This window comes from Gopherus flavomarginatus, chromosome 3, assembly GCF_025201925.1.
Source record: "Gopherus flavomarginatus isolate rGopFla2 chromosome 3, rGopFla2.mat.asm, whole genome shotgun sequence".
Lineage (NCBI taxonomy): Eukaryota > Metazoa > Chordata > Testudines > Testudinidae > Gopherus > Gopherus flavomarginatus.
In genome coordinates this window covers 240,800,740-240,826,677 of record NC_066619.1, presented here as the reverse complement: position 1 = coordinate 240,826,677, position 25,938 = coordinate 240,800,740, and the positions used below count along the sequence as shown (strand labels likewise).

Genomic DNA, 25,938 nt, shown 5'->3' with positions numbered 1-25,938 from the left:
ATTTAAAAAATATTATTGTTGACCTTTGACTTTTGTAGGTTTTGTTGAGATAATGTCTGTAAACTGACCCATGTCCTGAAGTGCGTCAAAATATGTATAGACCCACTGACTAGATATATTTTTGGATCTGTGAGATTTCGGAGCCCAGAATTGCTGGAATGGGGAGTTGGGTTTTTTTGTTGTGTTTTGTTTATCTAATCATACCCCTTTGGGTGATGTCAGGGCCTTTAGAAGAGGAGTATCTCATTCTGATTCATCCAAGAACTTAAAAGGGGGAGACATCAGGCAAGCCACTGTCCTAAAAAAGTGAAGGAAATGAACAATCCTTAGCTTTTGGCTAATGGCTTGTTGACCTTTACTTCATTGGCTTGCTTGCTTGCACTGGCTGCTCACCTCTGGCCATATGTTGCTTCCATGTCTGACAAAGAGGTCTGTACTTCCTCCATTTTCCCAGCTGGGTACTGAGGTAGGAGGCCAGTAGAGTGCAATGTCAAAATCTACGATCAAGGAAATTCCAGCTGATGATGGGGTGGGGTGCATAGAACTACAACATTTATTTGAGAATGGCACTTATACAACATTTCCTAAACAGCTTTTCTGTCTAAAAACTCACATTCATAAATATAATGAGTTAGGAGTTGTAAATTTAATCCTGAGAGGTCATGTTAATTCCATTTTATGAGGGAAAGAAGGGAGAGAAACGGACTATTCCCTAACCACCAATAATTTGGGTAGGTGACCTTAATTGGCATCAGATCTGTAGTCTTGCTTAGCTTCATTCTCAGAAGGTTTTGACCATCCCTGTATCAGCAGTTTGGCCAGAATATAAATATGCCAGTTATCATTGTGATTCATAGTTAGGCTTGGAAGGATTAGATTTTTATTGATACATGCTGATATTACCGTACACTCATAAACCTTTAAAAAAATATTTCTACTGATGATAATTGAAATTTACAGATCAGCAAAATAAGAAACATCTTGAGAATTTATTAGAGTTTGATTTAAGGCAATTTACTTTGTATATTTTAACATATGATGTTGACAATTTGTTTTAATGGCTATAAAGCTTTAACTTTTAAAATATCCACATCTGTTTTCATTAAATAATTATTCCCCCACCCCCACGCATGCCAATTTCCCACAACTGAAAATTCAACTGTCCCTTTTTTTAGGGCAGCATTAAATTAAAGAATTGTCTTTAATGGCTTTTCATCCATTGTTCAGATAATTTTGTGGATTTCTTTTGATCAATTTCATTGCAGTCTAGAAGCATTTTGATCTAAATTTGAAAGATTCCAGTTTCTTTAGGAAGTAATTTATATAACACATTGTAGCCAACATAAAACAATTTAGTAAGTTTCAGGGTATGGGGTATGCCTGTGGAAGGGAGAGGTATTGGCTGCATCCTAACTTGTAATACAATTTGCTGAGACCTTGACTGATGTTCATCTACATGTGATAAGTCAGAAAGCTGGACTGAATCTGTGTCCTGTTTCTCATCCTCCAATTTCTTGATGGATGGGAGACACTTACATTCAGTCCATCAAGAAATTAGAAAAAGACATGTATCAGAGGGTTAGCCATGTTAGTCTGTATCCACAAAAACAACGAGGAGTCTGGTGGCACCTTAAAGACCAGGGGTCGGCAACTTTTCAGCAGTGGTGTGTCAAGTCTTCATGTGTACACTCTAATTTGAGACTTCGCGTGTCGGTAATACATTTTAATGTTTTTTAGAAGTTCTCTCTATAAGTCTATAATATATAACCAAACTACTGTTATATGTAAAGTAAACAAGGTTTTCAAAATGTTTCAGAAGCTTTATTTAAAATTAAATTAAAATGCAGATCTTATTAGTTTAGTGTGATCCTTGCCTTTGCTTTTCCTTGCTGAGTTTTCCAGTGTCTGGTGGCACGTATTTGGATACTTTAAGCTGCACACAGGCTTCTGAGTGATCAGTTGTTAACCGTCTGGAACCTCAGATCGGCAACGGAGGCGAGTGGAGCTTGCCACCGCTCTGGGGTTTTGGCTGCCGGCTCTTGCCAGCTGGGGTCACAGCCCGCTGCCAGTCTGGGGTTCCTTCCCCCAGGACAGCAGCAGGTGTTGAGTGGGACCAGCGGCGGGACCCCAGAACCCCAGAGTGGCGGCGGTCTGAGCCGCTCAGCCCGCCCCGCGTGCCATCAAAAATCGGTTCACGTGCCACCTTTGGCACGTGTGCCGTAGGTTGCCGACCCCTGTTTATTTGGGCATAAGCTTTCGTGGGTAAAAAACCCACTTCTTCAGATGCAAAAGACATGTCACTCATCAAACTTTGAGAACATTCAGGTACCTTCTGTCATCAGGGTGCCCACCAATACCCTGAGTAAGGCAGTTATTTTGATACACATACTTTTATCCACTCACACAATACTACCAATTTTTCAGTATCATTCTTGGGATAGATGTCTCCTGTAGAAATTTCTAGAAATATCAGAGTGAAGGATATTGCCAAGTATCAAACATGTACTCAGAAAATATTAGCCCTGCACATGTCTACTGCATACTACACTTTTGTTATTAAGCACAAAATCATTCAGACTCTGCATAAATCATGAGGCTAAAATTAAGAGGCAAATGCATACTACTGATAAGACAAAGGGGTTACTCACTTCAAGTGCATGTCTTGAACCTTTGTAAAGAAACATTCACCAGATACTCATTTTCTGAGTAATTCAAATCTCAATTTGATGAATTAGTGTGTGTCACTGTCTTGCAGTGACTCATGAACGTGAGTACCAACCTTAGGGCAGACCCTTAGGAACCGGGGCACAAACTCCAAATTGGCTGTGACTCCATGTTAAGGCACTATAATAGCCTTAACATGGAGTCACAGACAGTTCCCTGGGGTGGTCTGATCTGTCTTCCCACACAGGTAAGTCTACCTTTGTGATAGATGGTCCCTTACACCAAAAAGCACAGTAATATTCAGGTTACTCTCAGGGCCAATTACCTACCCAGGTCAGTTGCACTTTAGATCTCACAGCAAAGACAATGCTTGTAGCCAATCCTGTAATAAACTATATAAAGATTTACTAAAAAGGAAACGAGTAATTTGCAAAGTTAAAGCAGGTAAACATATATACACAAATGAGTTGCAATCTTAAGGATTAAAAAGGTAAAGAAAGTTCTATAATAAGCAAGCTCTATATGTCCTTTAGGGCTAACCCAGGCTAAACAGCTAGGTCAGGGGTTCTCAAACTGGGGGTCAGGACCCCTCAGGGGGTCATGAGGTTATTACATGGGAGGTCGTGAGCTGTCAGCCTCTACCCCAAACCCTACTTTGCCTCCAGCATTTATAATGGTGTTAAATATATTTAAAAGTGTTTTTAATTCATCGGGGGGGGGGGTCGCACTCAGAGGCTAGCTATGTGAAAGGGGTCACCAGTACAAAAGTTTGAGAACCACTGAGCTAGGTATCGCTTGCTTATGCTTAGGAAACTTTACCCCTCTTCCCCCATCACTCCAAGCAGCACAGAGATGCAGTTCCTTCTTAGGGATACAGTAACTCCTCACTTAAAGTCATCCGGTTAACATTGTTTCATTGTTACGTTGCTGACCAATTAGGGAACATGCTCATTTGAAGTTGTGCAATGCTCCCTTCTATCCTCGTTTGGTAGCTGCCTGCTTTGTCCACTGCTTGGAGGAAGAGCAGCCCATTGCAGCTAGCTGGTGGGGGTTTGGAACCAGAGTGGACAGGAAGCCCCCCCATCAGCTCGCTGCTCCCCTAAGTTCCCTGTGCATCAGCTGCCCAGCAGGCTATCAATTGCTGGCAGTTCAGCTTTCCCTCCCCCCGCCACGTGCTGCTCCTGCCCTCTGTCTTGGAGCTGCTCTATGAAACTGCTGCTTGCTGTGCAGGGGGGAGGAGGAGGGAAGGAAGAGGGGAGCTAATGTCAGGGTGTCCCCATGCTTCTGCAGCCCACTTACCCCATCTTCCATAGAGCAGGGGGGACACATAACAGGGCTCAGGAGGGAGGAAGCTTGCGGGCAGCAGCTGCAGTCTCAGCAAGCTGATTTAATTAACAAGGCAGTGTACTTAAGAGTAGGGTCAATGTACTTAAAGGGGAAATGCGCATCTCTCACAGGGTGTCTCTGTCTGGGATGCTGTCAGGGGCAGCTCCAGGCCCCAGCATGCCAAGCTGCGGGGGACACTCTGCTGGTGCCACTGGACCCGCGGCTTTTGTGGACCTCCCGCAGGCGTGCCTGTGGACGGTCCGCTGGTCCTGCGGCTTCGGCGGACCTCCCGGGAGGTCCGCCGAAGCCGCAGGACCAGCGGACCGTCCGCTGGCAAATCGCGGGAGGCAGCCTGTCTGCCGTGCTTGAGGCGGCAAAATCCCTAGAGTCGCCCCTGGATGCTGTCTCCCCTCCCTCCATTCCTGCTGCCTTGTAGAGTGAGAGTTAACCCTTGAGGGCTCAGTCAATTGCTAGTTCATTTAGCAGTAAGGTATTCCTTGGGAAATATTCACTCTGACTCTTCCACCTCTACCAAGCTTCACAATCATCATTGCTGTGTACCAGTATTAAATTATTTGTTTAAAACTTATACTGTGTGTGTATGTTTGTATGTATATAATATAGTCTTTTCTCTGGTGAAAAAAAATTCCTTGGATCCTAACCCCCTCTTTTACATTCGTTCTTATGGGGAAATTGGATTCGCTTAACATCGTTTCACTTAAAGTCGCATTTTTCAGGAACATAACTACAACATTAAGTGAGGAGTTAGTGTATTTATTCTCTTCCCCTCTTCTGCTTCTAGCTGAAAACTCAGCTGATGGGAGGAATTCACATACAAGACCCATCTTCATGGAGGAGGGCAAGTAAACAATAAATCTTTTGTCCTCTTTAATGTTCCACTGTAGTCCATCAGGTGTTGATGAGCCTTCCTTGTAAGGCAGGAACACCTTCTGTTGGTGATCAGCATTTCACATGAGTTAGGGCTTGTCTACATCACAAAGTTGCAGCGCTGGTGAGGGGATTACAGCGCTGCAACTTAGGAGGTGTACACATCTGCAGGGCATCACCAGCGCTGCAACTCCCTGTTTGCAGCGCTGGCCGTACTCCCGTTTTGTCTCGGGTGTAGAGGATCCAGCGCTGGTGATCCAGCGCTGGTAATCAAGTATAGACACTTACCAGCGCTTTTCTTGACCTCTGTGGAATAAGCAGGTATCCCAGCATACCTGAGGAAGCCTCTGGTAATCAAGCTGGTCTCCTTCCCCGGTTTGCTCTCGCGTTCCCCGAACCCCCGAGCAAGCAGGTCTCCTTCCCTGCGGTTTGCAGGGTGGTTCGGGGAACGCGAGAGCAAACCGCGGCGAAGCTGGTCTCCTTTCCCGGTTTGCTCTCGCGTTCCCCGAACCCCCGAGCAAGCAGGTCTCCTTCCCTGCGGTTTGCAGGGTGGTTCGGGGAACGCGAGAGCAAACCGCGGCGAAGCTGGTCTCCTTCCCCGGTTTGCTCTCGCGTTCCCCGAACCCCCATGCAAGCAGGTCTCCTTCCCTGCGGTTTGCAGGGGGGTTCGGGGAACGTGAGAGCAAACCGCAGCGAAGCTGGTCTCCTTTCCCGGTTTGCTCTCGCGTTCCCCGAACCCCCGAGCAAGCAGGTCTCCTTCCCTGCGGTTTGCAGGGTGGTTCGGGGAACACGAGAGCAAACCGCGGCGAAGCTGGTCTCCTTCCCCGGTTTGCTCTCACGTTCCCCGAACCCCCATGCAAGCAGGTCTCCTTCCCTGCGGTTTGCAGGGGGGTTCGGGGAACGTGAGAGCAAACCGCAGCGAAGCTGGTCTCCTTCACCGGTTTGCTCTCGCGTTCCCCGAACCCCCCTTGAAGCCGCCCAACAGCGCTGCAGTGTGGCCACATCTAACACCACTTGCAGCGCTGGTTGCTGTAAGTGTGGCCACTCTGCAGCGCTGGCCCTATACAGCTGTACTAATACAGCTGTAACAACCAGCGCTGCAAAATTGTAGATGTAGACATACCCTAAATGTCTCTCTCCTGTCTGGTGATTTATACAGTTGTTGAGGCTTACAATGCAAGCACTCAAATACTACATTACAATAAGGAATACAAATATTATAAGTGAGATTAATGCATGCAACAACTCACAAGCATTCAGTAAAGTCTAACACTAGCCACATTCTTATCATTCTAATACCTATTTTAACAATACTAACATAGAGGTGAGCCAAACTGATCAGCTGTGTAATTATCAGTATTCAGCTGAGGCATGAGGTAGAACCTGGTCTGCCAGTATCATGTAGTGGACAAAGAACATAATTTCCAATTGCACTTCAGTATAGAGACCCGAGGGACAGCCTCAATTGTAGGTTCCAGGTAACATAACATGAATCAATCTGTATTTAAGGCCCTGTACTGAGCTCTGAATGGGAGTTCTTTCACTTAGAGTAAGATGGGGCAGTAACAGCATGCTGATGTAGATGTAGTGAAGGCTAGGGCTATGGTGAACATACAGAAATTGATTTCTAACTAGTTAGCCAGAGGCTGTAATGTACTCTGCTCAAGGTTTAATTCTAGCAATTATTGTACACATATCCAGTTAGAGTAAGCAGCTGTTTCATTTCAGCATTGATAAAGAACTGTGCTCCTCTGGCACAGTCTCAACTTCACTGTTTTCACACATACCTCTTCCCTGATAACTGCTTCATGAACACACATTTCTTGGAATTAAATATTCCCCCACACGATGATTCAAGTACACACGTGAGTGGGTGTGGAGAGTCCACTTTTCTGGAAATTGCTTTCTTAATAACTCTTTTATTTATAAAATCAGCTCATTAAGAAATGGGCATTTTCTGAAAAGTAAGATGGCTTTTCAAATCACAATATCTAAGCAGTTATCCTTAGCCTGGATGAGAGTAAAGAGAGGCAGCTGCAGGAAGCCAGGTGCAGCTCTGGAGTGGACAGCAGTGAAATCACAGAGCAAGTTAGAACAGCAGGGCTGATGTAAAGTCATAGACATTACATCAGTTGAAGATGAGTCATAGGGGAGCTGTGATCCATCATGTCTCTCCCCCCAGAACACCCCTCCTGTCTCTTACACTGGTGGAGGAGGAGCTGCTGGCACAGGAGGTGGTGGAACTGTTTCCACTGGCAGAGGATCCCCTACAGAAGGGAAATTCTCCGATAGCTATTCCTGGCTGTTCAAGCAGCACGCAGCACTCTTAGCAGACTAGAGATGCCAACCCTACCACTCTTTGCAACTTGCAGCTTTTTGGGTTAAGTTGTGTAATGCTCCCTTATAACGTTGTTTGGCAGCTGCCTGCTTTGTCTACTGCTTGCAGAAAGAGCAGTCCGTTGGAGCTAGCTGATGGGGGCTCTGAACCAGGGTGGACCGGCAGCCCCCCATCAGCTCCCCATTCCCCTAAGTTCTCTGTGCAGCAGCCGCCCAGCAGGCTATCAGTTGCCTGGCAGTTCAGCTGTCCGTCCCCCCACTACCTTGTGCTGCTCCTGCCCTCTGCCTTTCAGTTGCTCTTGGGAGCCTCCTGCTTGCTGTGTGGGGGAAGGGGGGAGAAGAGGGCTGCTAATGTCAGGGTGTCCCTTCTCCTCCACTTCTTCACAGAGCAGGGGGGGCACGACTGACTGTCGGAGGGAGCTTGCTGGCAGCAGCTGCTGTATCAACTTGCTGATCTACTTTAAAAGGCAATGTACTTAGAGTGGGGTCATGGTGTCTTCCTTCCCTCCATTGTGCTGCCTTGTAGAGTGTGAAGCTACATTAACAACGTGTTAACCTTTGAGGGCTCAGCTGAGTGCTAGTTCATCATTTAGCAGTAAGGCATTCCCTGGGAAATATTCCACCTTCTGCCACCCTCCGACTTCACCGCCTCAACCAAGCTTCACAATCATCATTGCTGTGTACAGTATTAAATTGTTTAAAACTTATACTGTGTATACTGGAACCTAACCCCCCGTCCCTCCCCACTCCATTTACATTTACATTCTTATGGGGAAATTGGATTCGCTTAACATTGTTTTGCTTAAAGTCGCATTTTTCAGGAACATAACTAGAACGTTAAGCGAGGAGTTACTGTAGTTTACTTTCAAATGTTTATTTTTCATTGGTGATACTGCATTCTGATTCAATGTTATAGCCAACATGGGAGATGTGAAATCATTTGAAAAGATAGCTTCCATTTATTAAAAAAATACTATGCGTATTGGAAGAAATGCTTAATATGTAAGTGAACTTTCCTTCAAAAGGTGACTGGGTTCTGGTTTGGGCACCAGCTATAGGAGAACTAACTGGGGGATACTTCTGTGGGCCACTGTTAGATCCTTCACAGAGTTGCCTCTTCCATCTACCTCAGGGTTTCTCAGGTCCATAATCTTGACATCTAGGGAAAAATATGTAAACCAGACAGGTTTCCAATTTTATTAACTAAACTAAATAAATAAGCAAAAGTGTAAACAAGTCAGATTAGAATAAAGTGGGGTAATATAAAATTAATCTAAATATCAGGTTAACTAAACCATATCAAATAGAAAATTTAGTACCTGCCTGTACATAGTTCTTTGTAAAGTTGTTAAACTGAGTTTATAGTGTTTTCTGCTGCTATCAGTTTGAACGCACAACAGTAAAACTTTGAAGTTCTGCATTATAAAGAAAAAGCAGCCTCACTGTATACATATACTGGCTATATATAGATAACTAATTGCTTTCCATATTGGCTTGGTGTAATAATTAGTGTGACACAAAGTGCTAGTTCATTTTGCCACCTGAAAGTCAAAGAATTTTTTTTAAAAGGGCTTCTGCACTTTTTCACTTCATGATGTATAAGCACCTGAAAGGCTTTTAACAAGACTTCTTTCTGCTTGTTTTTATCTTTAGAAATATCAGGAATGTTAAGTTTAATCTTTCCTGATTTTGCTGGAAGACCGTTGGAAGATCTTGGAGATTTTTGTGATCTCTAACACCTTAATAGAGGAAGTGAAGGTGCTACATCTTTAACAAAGGGCACATTTCCCAAAATGATGATTGGTCGTGGAAATTAAATGTGTTAACTAAAAAGGTTTTAAAACTGATTAAATAGCCCTTCCCCTTTCACTTACTTAACTTTCACTTTCTTGGATCTTGTAATACCATTTCACTAGTTCTTCTGTCTAGACAGGATCTGAATATCTAGTGTAAAAAATTTTAAAAATAAAAATAGAAGCTCTTTCTTCCCATCCCCTGGAAAGAAAAGCAACCCCCCTTTCAAAAATATAAAATAAAAAACTTTTCAGACCTTTAAATAGTTAAGAGTTAATGCAGTGGAAATTCAGTTGCCTATTTTTAAACATTTCTCCATTCTCTTTCTAGGTCTGCTATTGGTAATGTGGCCATCAGAGAGATGAAAGGTATCTTGCCTTGTTTTCTCTGAACTTGACAAAATCAACATCATATGGGCAAAATAAAACAGAAAGGAAACTTGTTTTGAATAACAGAATGCCAAAGAAAAGGAAAAATCTGGGTGTGAGTCCCTCCAGGAAAGTCGTGGATTCGGAGAGAATGGCTGCTTCTGGTGAAGGACTGGTACCACCTTCAGGAGATGTGGCAGTGTCACGAGCAATTTACAGTGTCAATCAGGAAGAGCTCTTAAACAACATGTCAGAAATGTTTTCTGACCTGGATGCTAGTGTGGTTTATATGGTGCTGTCTGAATGTGATTTTAAAGGTAAATAAAACATTTGTTATGTTAACAGTTGGATTTCATAGGCAAATTCTGCTCTCAGATAGGCAGTGCAGCTCCGATGGACTTCACTGTTTTTAGAGGTCAGAATTTAAATTTTAATGAATACATGTGTGTGATGGGGGTGTTCACCACACATTAGCCCTGGAGGGGTTAATACAGGCAAGAGAGGTCAATTAACCATTGGCTGCTCCCAAAGAGGAGCGATGAGGCTTAACTGGGGATGAAGCTGTCCTGGACAGAAGCAGGTGGGGCTTCTGTAAAGCCAGGAAGCTGGCAACAGATTGCAGTGAGGAAGCCTACCGTCATGCTCCCTGATACAGGGGAGCAGAGTAAGAGCCTGTACTAGAAGTGTGGGAAACAGTCCAGGGAAGGAGCAGTAAGGGCTGAGAGAATAGACCTGAACTGCTGGTTCAAGGGCCCTTTGATTGGAACCCAGTGCAGAGGGTGGGCCCGGATTCCCCTATAAGCCACTGCGGGAGTGGTGCAGTTGGTGCAGTGGCTATGAGGACTGCCTGAGACGGTGTGGAGAGAGACTGGTGAGACCCTGGAAGGGGAGGATAATTGTGACTTGGCTGGAGGGCTAAGCAATGAAGGAGATGAACTGCAGCTCCTGACCAGTGAGAGAGGGCCACAGAACAAGTGACTGTGGCAATAGGCTGAGCAATTGCTGGATGGGGCATGGATGGTGGTGAGCTAATTCCCTAGATGCGCCACAAGGAGGCTCCATCGAGCAATGAGTAGCAAACACCCCATTACAATGAGTCATAATACTTAGGAATTTTATAGCACTTCCCATTAGAGCAGGAGTAGGCAACCTATGGCACGTGTGCCAAAGGCGGCACTCGAGCTGATTTTCAGTAGCACTCACACTGCCCAGGGCCTGGCCACCGGTCCGGGGGACTCTGCATTTTAACTTAATTTTAAATGAAGCTTCTTAAACATTTTAAAAACCTTATTTACTTTACATACAACAATAGTTTAGTTATTTATTATAGATTTATAGAAAGAGACCTTCTAAAAATGTTAAAATGTATTATTGGCATGCAAAACCTTAAATCAGAGTGAATAAATGAAGACTTGGCACGCCACTTCTGAAAGGTTGCTGACCCCTGCATTAGAGTGACCAGATAGCAAGTGTGAAAAATTAGGACAGGGGTTGTGAGTAATAGACGCCTATATAAGACAATGCCTGGAATATTGGGATTGTCCCTATAAAATTGGAACATCTGGTCCCCCACTTCCCATGTAGGATTCTCAGATTCATAACGTTTTTGTGATGATGGTAAGTAGTAATATGTTTTACTTAATGAAGTTAGGTGGCTTGCCGTAAGCCATACAGCAAGACAATGATTGAGAAGAGAACCCTGCTTTCCTGACTGACATTTCTGAGCTTTAACCACTGCACAAGACTGTCCCAAATTCTGTATGGGTGTATGCTACATATCAATCTCTTGTGATTTTACTAACCTGAGTATATTGTACCTGCAGCTCTGTGTTTTGGGTTTTGTTTTTAAACTCCCATTTTGTGCCAGCATCACTGATCACTTCCCTGCAGCCCAGCTCATGCAGGATGCATTTTATTTGTGATTTGCACTGGAATCTTCAGCAGGCTTCCTTGGACTGATTTCCTTCTCTCATATTCCTTTGGGGTTTCCATTATCTCAAATTCCTTAGCCTCTTTCACTCTTTCTGGTAGATCTCTTCTATTTTTGTGTGTCACTTATCTATTTCCATTATTATCCTAAATCCGGGGTCGCAACCTTTAAGAAGTGATGTGCCGAGTCTTTATTTATTCACTGTAATTTAAGGTTTCGCGTGCCAGTAATACATTTTAACATTTTTAGAAGGTCTCTTTCTATAAGTCTATAATATATAACTAAACTATTGTTGTATGTAAAGTAAATAAGGTTTTCAAAATGTTTAAGAAGCTTCATTTAAAATTAAATTAAACTGCAGAGCCCCAGACTGGTGGCCGGGCCACTGAAAATCAGTTTGTGTGCCGCCTTCAGCACACGTGCCATAGGTTGCCTACCCCTGTTCTAAATACAATTTCAGTGGCACTTGACACATAGGTAATGGAGGAAAATGCAGAGTGCAAGTCCAGGAGGGGTTATTTTGGGGTGGGGATGTCAAATACAGAAGTATTTTAGCTATACATAATGAATTACACACAAAGTGGGATTTTACCAGGCATATTGCCAAGAAAGGGAAAGAATGAAATGTCGTCTGAAATATTTGACAGCTAGTTATCCCCCTCCCCCCATTTACATTCATTCCTATGGGGAAATTGAATTCGGTTAACATCATTTTGCTTAAAGTCGCATTTTTCAGGAACATAACTACAACGTTAAGTGAGGAGTTACTGTATTGTTACCTAACCTAAATACTATTTTTAATGTTAAGTGCAAACATTTACGAAGTTTATAATTTAACAGACTTTTCATGCCGTTTAGCTATATGATTCTTACCCCTTCCTAAATTCAAGTTGATATCTTCACCAATTAAAAATGTTCTTTAAAAATTTTGTTTTTTAAAAAATGTGTGGTAAAATAATAGATTTATCTTGAGGTTGACTGAGAATACATTGGGTTATTAATATACCCACTAAGAGAATTGTCATTTGCAATAATTTTGATAGATATGTCAAGTATAACAGTTGCATGTTTTATTCAAAAGAATCTATCGACAAAGATAATCCTTTAAAAATAAAAACCAACAACACCCACCCACGCAGGTCACTTGTGTGACTTACTGAAGGAAGCATGCTTCATAAACAATATGTTAGCAAAAAAAATGGATTTTAGACCAATGATTGAAGTATTAAAGATTTCCCTTTGCTTGTCTTTAAGTCTGCGCTGTTTGTACGTGTGTGCATGTGTGGGTTTTTTTTAAACACCTCCAGTGTTTTTCCTGTCCTTCAATATATTCCTTGTTGTGTTTCTCTATACACGTTTTGTCTGGATGTGTTTTCAGATAGGCCTGGCCAAGTACTCTGAGGGAGCAAATAAGATGGAAGAGGGAGAGAAAAAGTCTGTTTCTCTTCTCAGTAGATTCATTTTGTCGTCTTTAGCATGGAGGGTTGGTTTTTGGTTATTTTATCATCTTCCTCCTGTGAACAGATTCAAAAAGGGAAACTTATCACTATCACTTTTTAATGGACTGGTAGTTGCTGTAATAAAAAAGGAGGAAAGGCTAGCAAGATTCTCTAAATTAAAGGGAAGATCTACCCAGCTGTGTTGAAAGAGCTGGACTTTAGAAAAAAAAACCTTTTTTTGCTTGTGTTTTTAGTGTGCAATTTCTTTCTATGTAGCTTTCTGGAATAAACAGAAAAGTTCCAGCTGATTTGACTCCTCTTAAGACTCCCACATCCCCTTGCCCCCAATTTTTTTGTCATTAACGCTTTTAACTAGCCCTGACTATAATAAAAAAAAGGTTTCTATGCCTATCTTTTTTTAACTTGTACCTCTACAATTCTCCTTTTAGTGACTATTTCAATTTATTTAATCCTATTTCTCCTGTGTTGTATAGACTAGAAACAAGTATTTCATTTAATCAATCTGTGTAATCTTTTTCTTCCTACCCAGAGTTAAATTTAGCTTCCTAGTTTATTTACTTTTTTGCATATTATACTTTTGTATTGAAGTGTGTGCAGATTCAGTTTGGTCTTGTCCCCAGTGAGCAACATTTGTTGTAAAGGTCGGAGGACAGTATGTTAGCAAATTATTTGGTAAAGTTTCTGTTTACTATCTCTGAAATTCAGGGTTTGATATAAATAATATTTCTTGAATTATACATTGTAAAATGTTATTTAAATTGAATTAAAATTAGGCTTTATTCCTTACCATGATCATTTTCTTTGATTTATTTTCTTTATCTTATTTAACAGTTGAAAATGCTATGGATTGTCTGCTAGAACTTTCCACAGCTGCTAAGGGAGTAATATCTTCAAAAGTCTCAGGTTTTGATTCAATAGCATCATCTCTATCTCTTGTTAACCAGCAAAGCTCTGTTGCAAATGAAATAGTGGGCGAAAGTTGTGCAAAAGAAGATATTGTGAACTGTAAAGAAGAATCAGAAAAGATCCCATCACCTGATATTCAGCTGACTGAAGAGCTAGATTCCTTGATACAAACTGCTTTTGAGAAATACAGTCTGAGAGACAAATTGTATGATTCCACAAATGACAAAATCACAGGAAAGCAGCCTGTGACATTGGACCAGAGTAATTCTAATGGCATTAATGAATTTCCTGAGAGTGAAAAATCCAGTTTAGGATTTAATGTCCTGCTTTCTCTGCAGCAAGCAGAGACAGAGAATGAGAAGTTAGAAAACAACTCCTGTATGTTAATCTCAGAGGGTCACAAATCTTCTCAGCCGGCTGTAAGTAAATCTAGCATTCAAACAAAGGATAGTTCATCAGCTGACATGGACATTTTTGCACAAGTATCAGTAAGATCTAGTCTGCCAGAAATTAATACTGACAATGCTCCAGAAGTCATTAAACCAACAAACTCGGAAGTGGCTTGTAGAAATCTTAATCAATCACAGAATATTGTTTCAGACCATGGAAGTTTGAATGCTTCTGGTCATTTCTTCCAGGGACTTGGAGAAGCTGGTACAACAGCTAGTGGAAATTCCAGCTCAAAATGCCTTGAACCACAGGAAGGTGTAATGGCTGTGTGTAGTAGCCAAAAAAGCATTTCTCTCCCTGAAGTGTTTGAATCTCCTGAAGGATCCAGTTTCAAATCGCCACAACTTGCAGATGTTCAGCAGGGATGGAATTTACATACTTTTCCACCACCACAGCACCCTCCACAGCATCCTTGGAATCCAATGGCTCCTGTGTTTTATCCATCAGGTGGAAATCACAGCTTTGTAATTCCAGTAGCTATCAGTCCGGGACAATGGAGGCCTGTTTCAGACTACAGGACGCATGGCAAAGGAATGCCTTTTCCTCCTCCAGTGGTTTCACATGTCTGGGATAGCAACGCGTCTCCGAAGGTATGGGGAAATCAAGATGGAATCCAAAAAATGAACCTCTCTCAAGTACATCAACCACCTGTTTGTCCGGTTATGAGAAAAAAGACACATCTTGTAGGTCAAGTTCTTGTTCTTCTCAGAGGGGTTCCAGGATCAGGAAAATCTTTTTTGGCAAGGTAGAATGTTTGTTTATATTATGTGTTTATAAGAGAAATCACTTAACACAGTGGTCCCCAAACTGAGGTGTGTGGAGGAATGTTTGGTGGAAGCTTGGTGGGGCCTAGCCCAGCCCTCACAGGGGATGGGGAGGGAGCGCCACTCAGGTCCACTCTGGCCCCAACCTGCAGGTCCGGCCTTGGTCATCAGCTGTAGCTCCCAACTACTGACCTGCTCTCAGTTGCAGTCCCTGGCTTGCAGCCTCGACGGGGCCCTGCACCCTAGCTGGGGCCCTACTCCCAGCTGAGGCCACAGCTGCAACACCGGTACCGCTCCCGACCATGGCCCCCAGCTTTGACTGTGGCCTGGCCCCATCTCCTGACCATAGCTCCCAGAGTGTCATGGACAAAAAAGTTTGGGGACTACTGACTTAACAGTTTTATTGTAGGATTTATTAACAAGACAAAGCAACAACAAAAAATAGTTTTCTGGTGTTTGCAAATGGCCTAATTTAAGCCCCAATTCATCATCATGTCCAATGTCCAAGCTGTACTGAGACATAGTGGACATCGATAATTGCAGGGAGTGAGCCAGTTGCATCTTCCTGATCCTTGGCCAGCTGTTGCTGGTGGAGGTTAGAGCAATTGGGGGCCTACTCTTAATATCTGTCACTGGTACAAGCTCCATAATGGAGCTTATGCCAGCAGAAGATCTGGTAAATAGAGCTCAGCTCCACCATGCCCCTCCTGTCCCTGGGCCAGTTGTGACATGCCCCCACCTCCACATGGCGTCAGGGATGGGTTTAGCTGAGAATATGTCAGGTCTGACAGGTTTACAATTGCTGACATTCCTCCTGGCAGAATTCTGCGTAATCTCTGGCCTGTTTTAAATTCACTTTAAACCAAATAAGTAGTGCATAGTGAACTGGAAAATCCAGCCCTTTGTTTTCTGGGCAACTCCCAGAAAGCTTTTTGATAGTTAGACTTTTAATATACATCTAGTAATCAATTTCAGACTTCTGTAGAAATGTCATACTGCCAGTTATGCAAATAAAACTTTGTTGGGACTATTGATGCAGAAGCATATCATTATATACAGATATTTATTTTTCTATTATTATTAGGTATTTTTTAAAATTATATTTTCCCCTTGCATTTTTTCTGTCAAGTTAGTCTTTAATTTCTTTTCTCTTACTCTATAATATGAATTCTTGAAGTGTCTTCCCCACTCTTCTTAGATATGTTTTTACTCCAAACTATTATCAATTTTTTTCAAATACTTTAACTGTCCCCTTCCATTAAAAATATTTGAGGGTCCTGTCATCCCCAGCACAATATTCTCCTGCACAGAATACTTGGGATATGAGTTACATGCTCATTCTTCCAGCAGGGCATGGGTTCCGCCACTCCACTGCTGCCTAGAAGAAATAGGGGCATTCTGCTTCCAAAATCTGTGAATTCCCAGGGTTTGCAGAGGTATAAGACCATCAATGTGGAGGCTTTGTCCTTCTCTACCCCCTCCTATTCTTCCCTCCAAAACCTCCCCTCTGCTCCTCAGCAGAAGGATCTGGAGGAACCACATACCTAGGGCGTTTCCCAGCAGCTGCTTTCATAGGGACTAAATGCCTATAACCTCCCCATTAGAGGGTGACAGTTATATTGTCACCTACCCTCTCCCTGGGGCTGAACCTTCCCTAAGGTGCATTTGCTCCCTGTGTCCCTGGGAATGAATCAAGATGTGTGTTCAGGAGTCAGTAAACCTGTCATTGAGATGCATCTGCTACTGGTTTGGAGGGTGTCTGCCAGGTCGGTGGGTGTCCACCAGTGGATAAACCATGTATAGCACTCTGCGCATGGCACAAGAAGAAATTTTGAAAGCGCCTAAAGCACTCTCCCTTTTTCACAGAAAGTGCTACAGGATCTTTGATATCCATTAAGAGAACAGAAGACTTCAGTTTGAAAGATCTTGTTCAAAAAATCTGCACACAGTAGACTACATGAAACTTAATTTTTCTGCAGTGGAAAAAAGCAGGGTTGAGGCAGCCTTGATAGGAATGAAAACTGCTTTTTAGAACCTGAGGCTTAGATCACTTAGAGCTCTGTTGTATACCTTATGTAAACCCTAAAGGAGTTAATATTTGGTTCACATATATTGTTGATAAAAGGGGACAGAAATTGGAAAAATGTATTGTTTTATCTTTGTGATATTTCACAGGACTTTGTTTGAGGATAACCCAGGTGGAATCATTCTTAGTACTGATGATTACTTTTACAAAAACGGACAATATCAATATGATGCAAATTGCTTAGGAGAAGCACATGAGTGGAACAGGAAACAAGGTAAGAACTATATAGGGGATTAGCTCAGCTGCTTTCCTGTAATTGCACCATAGGATGAGCTTTAATCACCTTGTAGAGGTATAAATTTTAAATAATAATGACAAAAATAGGATCCTAGACTCCAGAATGGCCTATCTAATGTGCTGTTTGCTAACAAATGTCAAATTCAGCCCTGAAGGATTATTTTCGCCCGGAATTATATCAGGGTATATATGTTGCATTAGTTCTACTTATCAAGTGGTAATCTGTGCTAGCTCTCAGGAGGATTCCTTCCAAGATTAAGATCAATAATCATTATTTGCACTCAGTTGCTATCCATGACATTGGATGTGTTACACGTATGTCACCTATCCAGATCTTTTCCCTGCCTTTGAACTAATGTTCCTTACAGAGCGCTACATTATTGACAAAAGTTAGGAAACAACCAAAAATAGAGGAAACCAGTAAATGGCGATTTTCACCAATAAAAGATTTTTTTCTGTTTCTCCTCCTGAAACTCTTCACTAAGCAATTATTTCAAGCTTTTATATGCTAAATTTTACATATGGTGACATTTTTGCAGGTATGTTCTAAACCTATTCAAAAAATGGGTTTATAGGAAAAGTACACACTTATCAGCAACTCTGGTTGTGCAGGCTACTTTAATACTGTCTTTTGTTATTTTTTTAAAGCAACTGATAAACATTTTATTATTGTGTGTAAAAAAAACTACACTTTTTTTTATTTTTCATATTTTATACAGTTTACAGAGTGGACTTATCTTAAGACTGTTATAAAGCCAAGAATTTTGTATGCAACAAAGAAGTCCACTTGAAGGTGATCATGTAGTTTTTAGTATAATTTACTGATTAGTCATATTTGGTGTGTTATACATCTGCATTTCCATTCCTTTATTATCATACATATATAATTTCAATGTGTAATACAATGTAATTGTAGTTTTTATGTTTGGAGGGTGGTGAATTTAAATAAAAAAACATGCTTGGGTGGCAGAGAGATCAGACTCCAAAAATAGTTATTTTGTCAACTGGTTAAACATGGTAATTTTAATTTTTTTAAAATACAACATTAGATGTCGATTTTTATTATCAAGAAATTAACCATACCTTGTTCTTTTATACTTGTTTGTCTTTCAGCCAAAGAAGCATTTGAAAAGAGAATCTCTCCTATAATAATAGACAACACAAACATACAGGCATGGGAGATGAAGCCGTACGTTGCTTTGGTTAGTATAATTTGAGCAAAAATGTGAAAAGAGATTGGTAACTAACCTGAGACTATTTTAAAGTGTGGTTACGGGGCTCAGTCCAGCTTCTGTTTGCATTCAACAAGAGTTGGACCAAGCTCACAATAAAAAAAAGTGTAAAAACGGTACCATATAATTAAATATTCTGCTTTGTGTAGGTCTGAGTGTTTTATCTGCTTATTTTACTGTGGATTTTTCCTGAGCTGCGTAATTATGCTGACCTAATTTGCTAGTGTAGACCAGGCCTTAGGAATGGCAGAAATTCACAGTACTCTTCTGGTCCTTCTATATTTGGAGCCCAATTCTGAATACTTAGGTCAATAATTTCTAACCGGTATGCATTTTTAGGCTTTTAACAGAAAGTGGTCTTTTTTTTTTTTTTTTTTAATGGTGCTATGCATGGGAACATGCTGTGATGGGTTGGGTCACAGAGACTCCCTCAAGACAGTCAGTAGATGTGTTGGGATACCACTGAGAACAACCCCCGCCTGCCAGAACAGGCTTCCCTCCACTCCTGTCTTGCTGAGTTAGACACTTCAGTCAGCTTCTTAGTTAGTAGGGACTTTCCCAGCTCCCAGTATTCAGTCTTTCTGGGAGCCTAAACCCTGAATAATCCGTTTTACTCTGTATAAAGCTTATACAGGGTAAACTCATAAATTGTCTGCCCTCTATAACACTGATAGAGAGAGATGCACAACTGTTTGCTCCCCCAGGTATTAATTACTTACTCTGGGTTAATTAATAAGCAAAAGTGATTTTATTAAGTATAAGTATAAAAAGTAGGATTTAAGTGGTTCCAGCTTATAACAGACAGACCAAAGTAAATCACCATGCAAAATAAAATAAAACAAAACAAAACATGCAAGTCTAAGCCTAATACAGTAGGAAACTGAATATAGGTAAATCTCACCCTCAGATATGTTCCAGTGAGCTTCTCACAGATTAGACTCCTTCCTAGTCTGGGCCCAATCCTTTTCAGACCAACATTGTCACTTATGGCCTGGGTCCAGCCATCACTCACACCCCCGTAGTTACAATCCTTTGTTCCAGTTTCTTTCAGGCAGTTCCTTTCAGGCATCTCTTTGGGATGGAGAGGCCATTTCTTGAGCCAGCTGAAGACCAAATGCAGAGGCTTCCAGGGCTTTTTATATTCTCTCTTGTGGGCAGAAACCCCTTTGTTTTTCTGTGCAAAATCACAGCAACAAGATGGAGTTTTTAGCCACCTGGGCAAGTCACATGTCCATGAATGTCCAATGCCATTGTTTACATGTTAGTTTGAACGTTCCCAGGAAAGCTCAGATGTGGATTTGCGTCTCCCAAAGTCCATTGTCAGTTAAGTGTTTCTTGACTGGGCACTTACTCAGAATAGTCCTTTCTCGAGAAGCTGACCAAATGCTTCACTGTTGCTACTTAGAATCAAACACATTGAGATACAGGTACATAGTCTATATGCACAACTTCAAATACAAAAATGATACACACATACAGACAGCATAATCATAACCAGCAAATTACAACCTTTCTATAGACACCTTACTTGACCTCCTTTGTACAAGATTTGATTCAACTATAGGACCTTTGTTGCAACAATGATCTATACAGTCAGTTTATGTCAATAACGTCACATGCACATTTTATTACTTAGATTTTATCTAGTTTTTAAAGTAACTTAATTTAGTGAACTATTTTACAGGATCCAGTACTAGAGCTGATCAGGAATTTTTCAACCGAACATTTTCTGGGGAGGTTTCTCAGATCCAGGGTAGATATTCTGATTAAAACTTTCTTATTTTCCATTGTTCCATTCATCACAATGTTTGTAAGATACTTTATATTTAAAAGGTACTTTCAAATCCTTATATTAAGAAAGCTCGCTTATGCTTGTTAAAAAGAATACCAAGGAAATTGTCTCTTTGTCTGGAACTCCCACTTGTGATATGGCATTGAAGCTTAGTTTTAAAAGTCATCCATGTCAGTATTGCGGACAAACCAAACCAGACCCTCAAATTAGAACTAATTGTCAACTTTGTTGGCAGCCTCAGCCAAGAGACTGAGAGTTGAATTGGGATGAGGATTGATCTACTTTCTTATTCCTAGAGGTTTTCATCCTAATCTGGGTTTAGGCACATCAGTGGGAAAGTGTTAGAACCTTCTGCTGCCATTTTCTGTATTATAACTGGTTTTGTTGATAGAGGACTTAACCAAGTCTTAACTTAACTGTCAGGTTGGTACTTTTCAGCACAGTAAATTAACTTAAAGAATAAAAAATAGTTCTTCTCGGGATTTCTCTATACATAAATGCCCTTGTAGATATAAAAGCACTTCTTTGCTCAAATGAGATGAACACAGGATTGAAGTGGTTAGTAAAAAATATTCTACCTTTGCTGCATAGAATTATAGAAATGTAGAGATGGAAGGGACCTCGAGAGGTCATCAAGTCCAGCCCTCAGCATATGTGATGGACAGGTGAAAGGTGGGACTTGTTTTAGATTCTTTTTATGAATGGGGTCTAATTTTATACCTGGTCATAGCTACAATGTTAATTTGTGGAAGGTTTTAAAAAGATACTTTTGAGTGCCGTTGGTTCATGGCTATCTTCTTGGTAGTGTTGCATACTGCATGAAAGTACAAGGAAAAGACTTCAAGTTCTGTTTCCAGGAAAGTGCTTTGATATATCTCCAGGACAATAGGAATGGTCGTGAAGATAGGAATGGGTGACAGTCACCTCCCAAGTGATTTCTCTTGGCTAGATTTGAAGCAGATTTGTTTTTGCCTAGAGAAAATACCACATAGTATACTAGAAAGAGAAAGAGCTCCATGCTTGCAGCTAACTGAAATAACAAAAAGTTGAAAAAAAGGAAAGAAATGTTTCTTAAAATAGTAAGATTTTTCAGAATGTTGCTTGGACAAAACTAAATTAGCTCTGTCATGTAGACACTGTGGTTGAGATGTGAGATACATTTCATTAATTTTAAGGGAAGATACTGTATCTAAGTAACCTAGACTGCTTTGAAAAATTCCCATCTGTGTAACCATAAATGAAGCCTGGTACATGGTTAGTGTATTTTTGGAATGTTTAGCTTGTTTTGTAAGATGGGAACCTGATATGTGTCTGTTTTGTACATTGTGTGCTCTTTCATGGAAATATGACATCGCTGATGTATTTTGTATTCTATTTGTATTTTTATTCAGTCTCAGCAGTACAAATACAAAGTAATGTTCCGAGAGCCTGATACTTGGTGGAAGTTTAAACCAAAAGAGCTTGAAAGGTAAAAATACTGTAGAAGACATTGAAGTAAGCTGCTTCACCTTTCATTTATCCTCTTTAAAATAACTAACTTTTTTTTTTTACCTTGACAATGGCCATTGAGGCTCCAAAACATCAGTAAGCCCTTTGTTAACAATTGAACAAACACCTGACTAACTTTTTATTTTAACTGTTCTGCTTACAACTTTATGATGTCTGTGTAGAGTCTGAGAAATTCCTTTCATCATTTTGTTTTGTTTGTTTTTATATCCAGTTTCAAAAGAAATTAGCTAGCAGCCAGAAAGGCACCTTTATCATTTATATGACATTTTAAATCTTCAGAAAGCTGTGCAAATGTATATTCATCCCTAAAATATCCTTTGGAAATCCGGGCACAAGGATAGATCCAATAGGACCTCTGGGTTTGTCCTTGCATTGAGGTGATCTATTCCGCTGTTAGCCTTCCTGATTTCAAATGTCCCTCCTACCTTATGCACTAGAGTAGCAGTCATGTCCTGATGTGAGCAGAACAAGCTCCTGGGGACAAGCTCTGCTGAACCACCAGTGGAAGCTTGGTTATACCTTTTCCTAGGCATTACCATCTGGGTTGAACCCATAGCTGATGCAGCTCTCAGATGGTGGGTGCTTATTGGGATCTTTCTAGAGCAGCTGTGAGTTACTTTCCTTCCATGGAGTGGTGGGTACCATCATTTCTTGCTGCTAGGGCTTACTTGGGTTTTCCCTCCTCCCCTCAACACCAGTTCCCCTCTGCTTGCCACTCTGGCCAGGATTTATATACTCTAGATCAGGCCGCTGCCAAGCAGATTGCTTTCTGAGACCTAACAAAGTCAGTGCAAATCCTCCTTAGAGGGATAAGATATACTGACAAATGGCTAGAAGCAGGGAGATCAGAGTAGGCAAATATGTTTTCTTCCCACTCTGAGAAGTTCTCAACTGAGTATAGCCTACAGGAGGATGACTCCTGTAGGCAGAATCTCATTTATGCAGTTTGGCTCCCTGCCTCATAACAGAAGGTGAAACAGCAAGAATCTGGTTTACAACATCCCAGAAAGCCGTTTAAGAAAAACATATTTTAGCCTAATTCTTAGGTTTAATATTAAGCAAAACTAGAAATATAACAGCATAAAGAGAAATCATTCCATCTTTCAGTCTGTTTTGTTTGATTATTTAAAATCTGGAATGTTACTTTTTTCATGTTTTAATCTCTAGGCGAAACATTCATGGTATATCTAAAGAAAAGATCCAAAGAATGTTGGAGCGTTATGAACGTTGCCTTACTGTTAACTCAATCTTGAATTCTACTGTCCCAAACAAATCAGAAAATGCTGATTGGAATGAAGATCCTTGTCAGGGGGAAGGCTATGGGTAAGACTTACTTTCTCTATATTCCTAAATAAAAAACTTTGTTACACAATTCCAATTTTAACTTTTGAAAAAAAAACCAAAACAGTGGAGGCTGGCTAACTCCTCCTAACCCAGAACTGTTCAAACTCCCCCTTCCCTCCCCCCTAAAAAAATTAACAAAAATTCAGCATTTTTTATTTACACAAGGTTAAGAATTTTAGAAGTGAAAAGTTAAGGGAATAAGCCATTTCTCCATTTCTGGGCTTCTACACTATTAGTCCACTAGATTATAGCTGTCCACCAACCTTAACTTTTTCCTCTTGTTTTCTTCTGTCCTGGAAATATGCTACTGGGTGTACAGTATAGATTTTTATATACTAACTATTAAATGTGTAATAAAGTTTTTAAAAGGAGTATAGTTCTCTCTATATATGTAAATACCCTAGGTCTTCATTTTGTACTTATAGAATGGGGTGTTGGAGGTTTAGATTATTTTTATGACTAGGATTGGAGTGATTGATTTATTTGGTATTATGGAATATATTTATTATATAGAGGCTTATGTGAGTATATGTAGTCTGAGAGTACATTTCCAACCATATTTTGTAAGCAGCTAACGTCTGTGATCTTCTGTAGTGGATAATGTAGAATTTGTTTATAGTATCTTGGAAATGGATCCCTTAAATAGAATAATAGAACTGTAGTGTTGAAAGGGTCTTTGACAGATCATCTACTCCAGCTCCCTGTGCTGAGGTAGGACAAAGTAAACATAGACCATCCCTGACAGGTGTTAGTCCAACTTCTTCTTAAAAACCTCCAGTGATGGGAAATCCACAACCTCCCTTGGAAGCCTATTCCAGATCTTAACTACCCTTCTAGTTAGAACATTTTCCCTAATATTTAACTTGAATCTGCCTTGCTGCAGATTAAGTCTATTACTTCCTGTCCTACCTTCAGTGGACATAGAGAACAATTGATCGTTGTTCTCTTTGTAACAGACCGTAACACATTGGAAGACTGTTATCGGGTCACCCTCAGTAATCTTTTGTCAAGACTAAACATGCCCAGTTTTTTTAACCTTTCCTCATAGGTCAAGTTTTCTAAACTTTTTATCATTTTTGTTGTTGTCTTCTAGACTCTCTCTAATTTGTCCACATCTTTCCTTAAAGCGTGGTGCCTATAACTGAACACAGTACTCAGCTGAGGCCTCATGAGTTCCTAATAGAGCAGGACAGTTACCCCCTGTGTCTTACATACAATGCCCCTGTTAATAAACCCCAAAATGATATTAGCCTTTTTTGAAACTTCTTTACATCTCTGATTCATATTCAGTTTCTGTCCTCTATAACCCCCAGATCCTTTTCAGCAGTACTACTATCTAGGCAGTTATTCCCCAATTTATAGTTTTGCAGTTGATTTTTCCTCCTTAAATGTACTACTTTGTACTTACCTTTATTGAATTTCATCGTGTTGAATTCAGAACAATTCATAATTTGTCAAGGTCATTGTGAATCGTAGTTCTGTCCTCCAAAGTACTTGCATCCCCTCCCAGCTTAGTATTATCAGCTAATTTTATAAGCATTATTCTCCACTCTGTCATCCAAATCATTTAATGAAAATGTGGAATAGTACTGGACTCAGATTTGACCTCTGCAGGATCCCACTACATCTGTCCTCCCATTTTAACAACAAACCATTGGTATCTACTCTTTGAGTACAGGATTTCACCCAATTATGCACCCACCTTATAGTAATTCCATCTAGACCGCATTTCTCTAGTTTGCTTATGATCAGGGATCCCAGAAATCCTTTTGTGATGGAAAAATGCAGAATTTGCATTTTTATACAGAATCTTTTTTTTTTTTTTCACAAAATGTAAAAACTAAAAACATATACTATAGAACTCTGTTTATCCGAGCCTCCATTATCTGTCCCTCCGTAGTAACTAAACCAGGATTGAAAGCCCGAGCCCCAGGCCATGAGAGCCCTGTCTGTCAGCCCTGCCTCTCTCCGGATTATCTGAATTTTTGATTATCCAGTCTAGCCCCAGTCCCAATTTGAATGGCTAAATGGGGTTCCACTGTATATTAATAAAACACTGTGTTCAACTGATACCTATGTACAGTATATTGTGAAGAGGGAAACTAAAGTTCAGCATTTCATTTTAATCACAGAAAAACTTGGATTTTTATGTTTTCTTTTATCAGGGAATTTTGTTGTATTTATCACAGAAAACAAAGATCCCTGCTTATGAGAATGTCATGAGGGACTATGTCAAAAGCCTTACTAAAATAAGAGACATCATGTCTACTACTTCCTCCTATTCAGTAGGCCAATAACCCTGTCAAGGAAGGAAATTAGGTAGTGTTTGGCATGATTTGTTTTTGACAAATCCATACTGGCATTTTCTTATAACCCTATTATCCTCTGGGTGCTTATCAAATTGATTGTTGAATAATTTGTTTCAGTATCTTTCTGGGTGTTGAAGTTAGGCTGACTGGTCTATAATTAAGGCTACAAGTCTGTCACAGAAGCAGGGCCGGCTCCAGGCACCAGCTAAGCAAGCAGGTGCTTGGGGCGGCCACTCCGGAGAGGGGCCGCACGTCCAGGTATTTGGCGGTAATTCGGCAGAGGATCCCTCGCTCCCGCTCGGATTGAAGGACCTCCTGCCAAATTGCTGTAGATCGCGATAGCGGCTTTTTTTTTTTTTTTTTTTTGGCTGCTTGGGGCGGCCCTGCACAGAAGTCATGGATTCCGTGAGTTTCTGGGACCTCCATGACTTCTACAGCAGCCGATGTGGCTGAGCCTGCCGCACCAGCCACTGCTGGGACAGTCTCGGGCCGCTGCGCACCCCCTGCCCCACAGAAGCAGCAGTGGGGGTTCTGGGCCCCAC

General features: G+C 41.0%; 1 protein-coding gene across 7 annotated transcripts in view; it reads left to right on the top strand.

Annotated features, from left to right (window-relative positions):
- N4BP2 (NEDD4 binding protein 2) overlaps positions 1-25,938 on the top strand; it is a 71,623-nt gene that overhangs the window by 10,524 nt on the left and 35,161 nt on the right. For 3 of the 7 annotated variants that reach the window (XM_050947289.1, XM_050947286.1, XM_050947287.1), the window contains 7 exons: positions 9,340-9,694; positions 13,599-14,868; positions 17,063-17,187; positions 18,324-18,412; positions 20,127-20,195; positions 21,626-21,702; positions 22,911-23,066. In XM_050947289.1, the coding sequence (XP_050803246.1) occupies positions 9,466-9,694; positions 13,599-14,868; positions 17,063-17,187; positions 18,324-18,412; positions 20,127-20,195; positions 21,626-21,702; positions 22,911-23,066 (2,015 nt within the window). In that variant the 5' untranslated portion in view covers positions 9,340-9,465. Of the gene's footprint in view, positions 1-8,893; positions 9,050-9,339; positions 9,695-13,598; positions 14,869-17,062; positions 17,188-18,323; positions 18,413-20,126; positions 20,196-21,625; positions 21,703-22,910; positions 23,067-25,938 lie in introns of those variants that run through there. The other 4 variants (XM_050947291.1, XM_050947290.1, XM_050947288.1 and 1 more) reach the window with 3 other exon arrangements.